The sequence below is a fragment of the Kryptolebias marmoratus genome, linkage group LG18, assembly GCF_001649575.2.
Source record: "Kryptolebias marmoratus isolate JLee-2015 linkage group LG18, ASM164957v2, whole genome shotgun sequence".
Lineage (NCBI taxonomy): Eukaryota > Metazoa > Chordata > Actinopteri > Cyprinodontiformes > Rivulidae > Kryptolebias > Kryptolebias marmoratus.
Window position 1 is genome coordinate 20,414,519 of NC_051447.1, and position 3,391 is coordinate 20,417,909.

At 52.3% G+C, this 3,391-nt stretch overlaps 1 protein-coding gene across 1 annotated transcript; it reads left to right on the forward strand.

Annotated features, from left to right (window-relative positions):
• Window positions 1-111: 111 nt before the first annotated feature.
• On the forward strand, window positions 112-3,061 carry LOC108228309 (shaker-related potassium channel tsha2). Its single transcript, XM_017403854.3, has 2 exons — window positions 112-283; window positions 768-3,061. Exon 2 carries the CDS (start codon window positions 945-947, stop codon window positions 2,370-2,372), a length of 1,428 nt encoding a protein of 475 aa, XP_017259343.1. The 5' UTR covers window positions 112-283; window positions 768-944; the 3' UTR covers window positions 2,373-3,061.
• The last annotated feature ends 330 nt before the right edge of the window (window positions 3,062-3,391 follow it).

The following is a 3,391-nucleotide window of genomic DNA, read 5'->3' on the forward strand; positions in this document are numbered from 1 at the left end:
CCCTCCTCCCCTCCCCCCGCAGCTCATTCCATGGGAAAAGGAAAGTTTTTCCGGAGAGAATTCCAGATATTTTGGGAGAAACACGTCACCGCTTTGAGCTGCAGCCCAGAAACTCTTCCTCCTTTTTTTCTTTACTTGTTGCACAGCTGAGCCTCGCGCCTGCAGCAGCAGCACGCGCACATCCTCAGCTGACATTACTGCACCTCTTCCTGCGCGTGTCCTCCTCGTGCGTCCGTCACGGATGGACGGATGAGGGACAGATGAGGGACGGATGGATCAACAGGTAATCAGGAGGAAATCGCGGCGCTGCTCTTTCTGTCTCCAGCGGGTTAATGTGAAGCGCGTGCGTCTCTTGAAACCTCACCTTGATTTGGAGGGTAACCTCCTGAGCGCGCGCCGCTCCACAGATAATCAGCAGGAAATTACTGACATGTTTTTACAAACTGTGTTTTCTTACAGACGCTTTTTGTCTCGTTTAATCTGAGGCGCGTGCTCATTTTCTTTGACCTTGTTTTTGGGTCGGAACCACCTGAGCGCGCGCTGATTTGTGTTGATTTGGATCCGAACCAAGTGATTTGTGTTGTTTTGGGTCAGAACCAGCTGAGCGCGCGCGCCTTCAGCCCGCTGTCTCCGGTTCTTTACGCGCCGCCGTGACGCAGCAGAACCGGATGTTTGTTCTGAAATCAGCTGATTTTTGTGCATAAATACCTGATCAGTTTCACCCTGAACACGTGCGCGTGCACGTTTGTGTTTTTATTTCCCCTCAGTGAGAGAGCGAGCACGCGCGCCGGCTCGGGGAGGGCTGTTTAAAACGCGGCGGCAGTGAAACCGAACCTCAGTTCGAACCACAGGAAGGAGGAGGGGGGCAGAACCATGCCGACACGACCAGAACCAGAACCGTGACAGACGCGCGCAGCTGGAAGTGGGTCGGACCGGACCGAACCATGACCGTGGTCTCCGGGGAGAACCTGGATGAGTCTGTGGCTCTGGCCGCGCTGGACCCGGACCCGGACCAGAACCAGGAGAACCAGGACTGCTGCGAGCGCGTGGTCATCAACATCTCGGGGCTGCGGTTCGAGACCCAGCTGAAGACCCTGGCCCAGTTCCCGGCCACCCTGCTGGGGGACCCCCGGAAACGGATGCGCTTCTTTGACCCGCTCAGGAACGAGTACTTCTTCGACCGGAACCGGCCCAGCTTCGATGCCATCCTGTACTTCTACCAGTCCGGGGGCCGGCTCCGGAGACCCGTTAACGTCCCGGTGGACATCTTCATGGAGGAGATCCGGTTCTATGAGCTGGGGGAGGACGTGATCGAGAACTTCAAGGAGGATGAAGGTTTCATCAAGGAGGAGGAGAAACCGCTGCCCCAGAACCACTTCCAGCGCCAGGTCTGGCTCCTCTTCGAGTATCCAGAGAGTTCTGGACCGGCCCGGGCCATCGCCATCGTCTCGGTTCTGGTCATCCTCATCTCCATTGTCATCTTCTGCCTGGAGACCCTGCCGGAGTTCCGGGAGGAGGTCCGGATGTTCGAGGAGCCGCCGCTGGTGGTGAACGGGACCACAGCGCGGGGGACCAGGCCCAACCCGTTCACGGACCCGTTCTTCATCGTGGAGACCCTGTGCATCATCTGGTTCTCCTTCGAGCTGCTGGTCCGGTTCCTGGCCTGCCCCAGTAAGGCGGGTTTCTTCAAGAACCTGATGAACACCATCGACATCGTGGCCATCATGCCCTACTTCATCACGCTGGGCCTGGAGCTGGCCGAACACCAGGGGAACGGCCAGCAGGCCATGAGCCTGGCCATCCTCCGGGTCATTCGCCTGGTCCGGGTCTTCAGGATCTTCAAGCTGTCCCGCCACTCCAAGGGTCTGCAGATCCTGGGGCAGACCCTGAAGGCCAGCATGAGGGAGCTGGGGCTGCTCATCTTCTTCCTCTTCATCGGAGTCATCCTCTTCTCCAGCGCAGTCTACTTCGCCGAGACCGACGAGCCTGACTCCGGGTTCTCCAGCATCCCAGACGCTTTCTGGTGGGCCGTGGTCTCCATGACGACAGTGGGCTACGGGGACATGTGTCCGGTCACCATCGGGGGGAAGATCGTGGGCTCGCTGTGCGCCATCGCCGGGGTGCTGACCATTGCGCTTCCGGTTCCGGTCATCGTGTCCAACTTCAACTACTTCTACCACCGGGAGACGGAGCACGAGGAGCAGTTCCAGTACACGCACGTGACCTGCGGCCAGCAGCAGCCGCCGTTCGGAGGGTCCAGCAGGCCCTCCCTGTCCAAGTCCGACCTGCTGGACTACGAGGACGCGGATTCCATCAAGTACACAAACTGCAGCCCGAACAAGACCTACGGCGGCAAACTGACGGACGTCTGAGAGCACCTCCATCAGAACCGGAGCTCCTGGTTTCTGTTTTCATTCGGATCCGCCTGATCCAGGGTCTCCTACGGACACGACTTCAATCAGCTCTCCTCCTGCTCCAGTTCTAAGGGTTTTAGAGACCAGAAAACCTGATCCACATCCTGTCAGACCAAACCCAGGGTTTGCTGCTCCTCAGCCGCAGGTTTCTGGAGCCACAGCGCCCTCACGCGGCCGCTCTGAGATCAAAGCAGATCCAGTTTCCATGGTAACCGTCCATCCCTCTGCGGAGCTGCAGACCTCCATGTTGTTGGAGCCTCCATGTTGTTTGTTTCCTTCAGAAGAAACAAACAAACAAACAACAAATCCTTAGTCTGAACAGAGGAGTCAGAATAAATCAGATTATTAACAGAAACATAAAATTAAATCTTTCAGCTGATTCTTTAATTCTTAGAGACTTTAAAAGAACCTGAATAAGAAATGAGAGGAAACTGAGATTCAAATAGAAAAAAGGAGCTAAAATGAAAGAAAAGCCTAAAAATGATGATTTTATGAGATTATCAGAAACATTTCAGCATCAGTTCAGATAGGGGTTAATATTTACAAACAAACATTTAAATAAGTTTGGATTCAATTTAAATTTATTTTATTTTTGGATTAAAACAGAAAATTATAAATAATTCATATTATTTATTAAAAAATCTAATTCAGCCCAAAAATAATAATTAGAATAAAATAAAAATGTTAGAAAAAGGTAAATTTTCTCTGTATTTGTGACATTTAGAAAAAAGTTTATTGTTAAAAATTTTCAACTCAGTTTTATTAGAAACCTGAAAAAATAAAACTTGTTTTTAACTCCAGGTTCTAAAATCAAAGTTAGAGAAGTTTTTATATTTGGATATAAATCAGTTCCCAGAACCAAAGTCTGGACCTGATCCTGGTTCTGTCAAAGCTGCTGGACTCTGATGGATTCTTCTGGACCATCTGGACTCCAGGGACCCGGATCACAGAGCGGACCTCCAGGATCTTTGGATTAA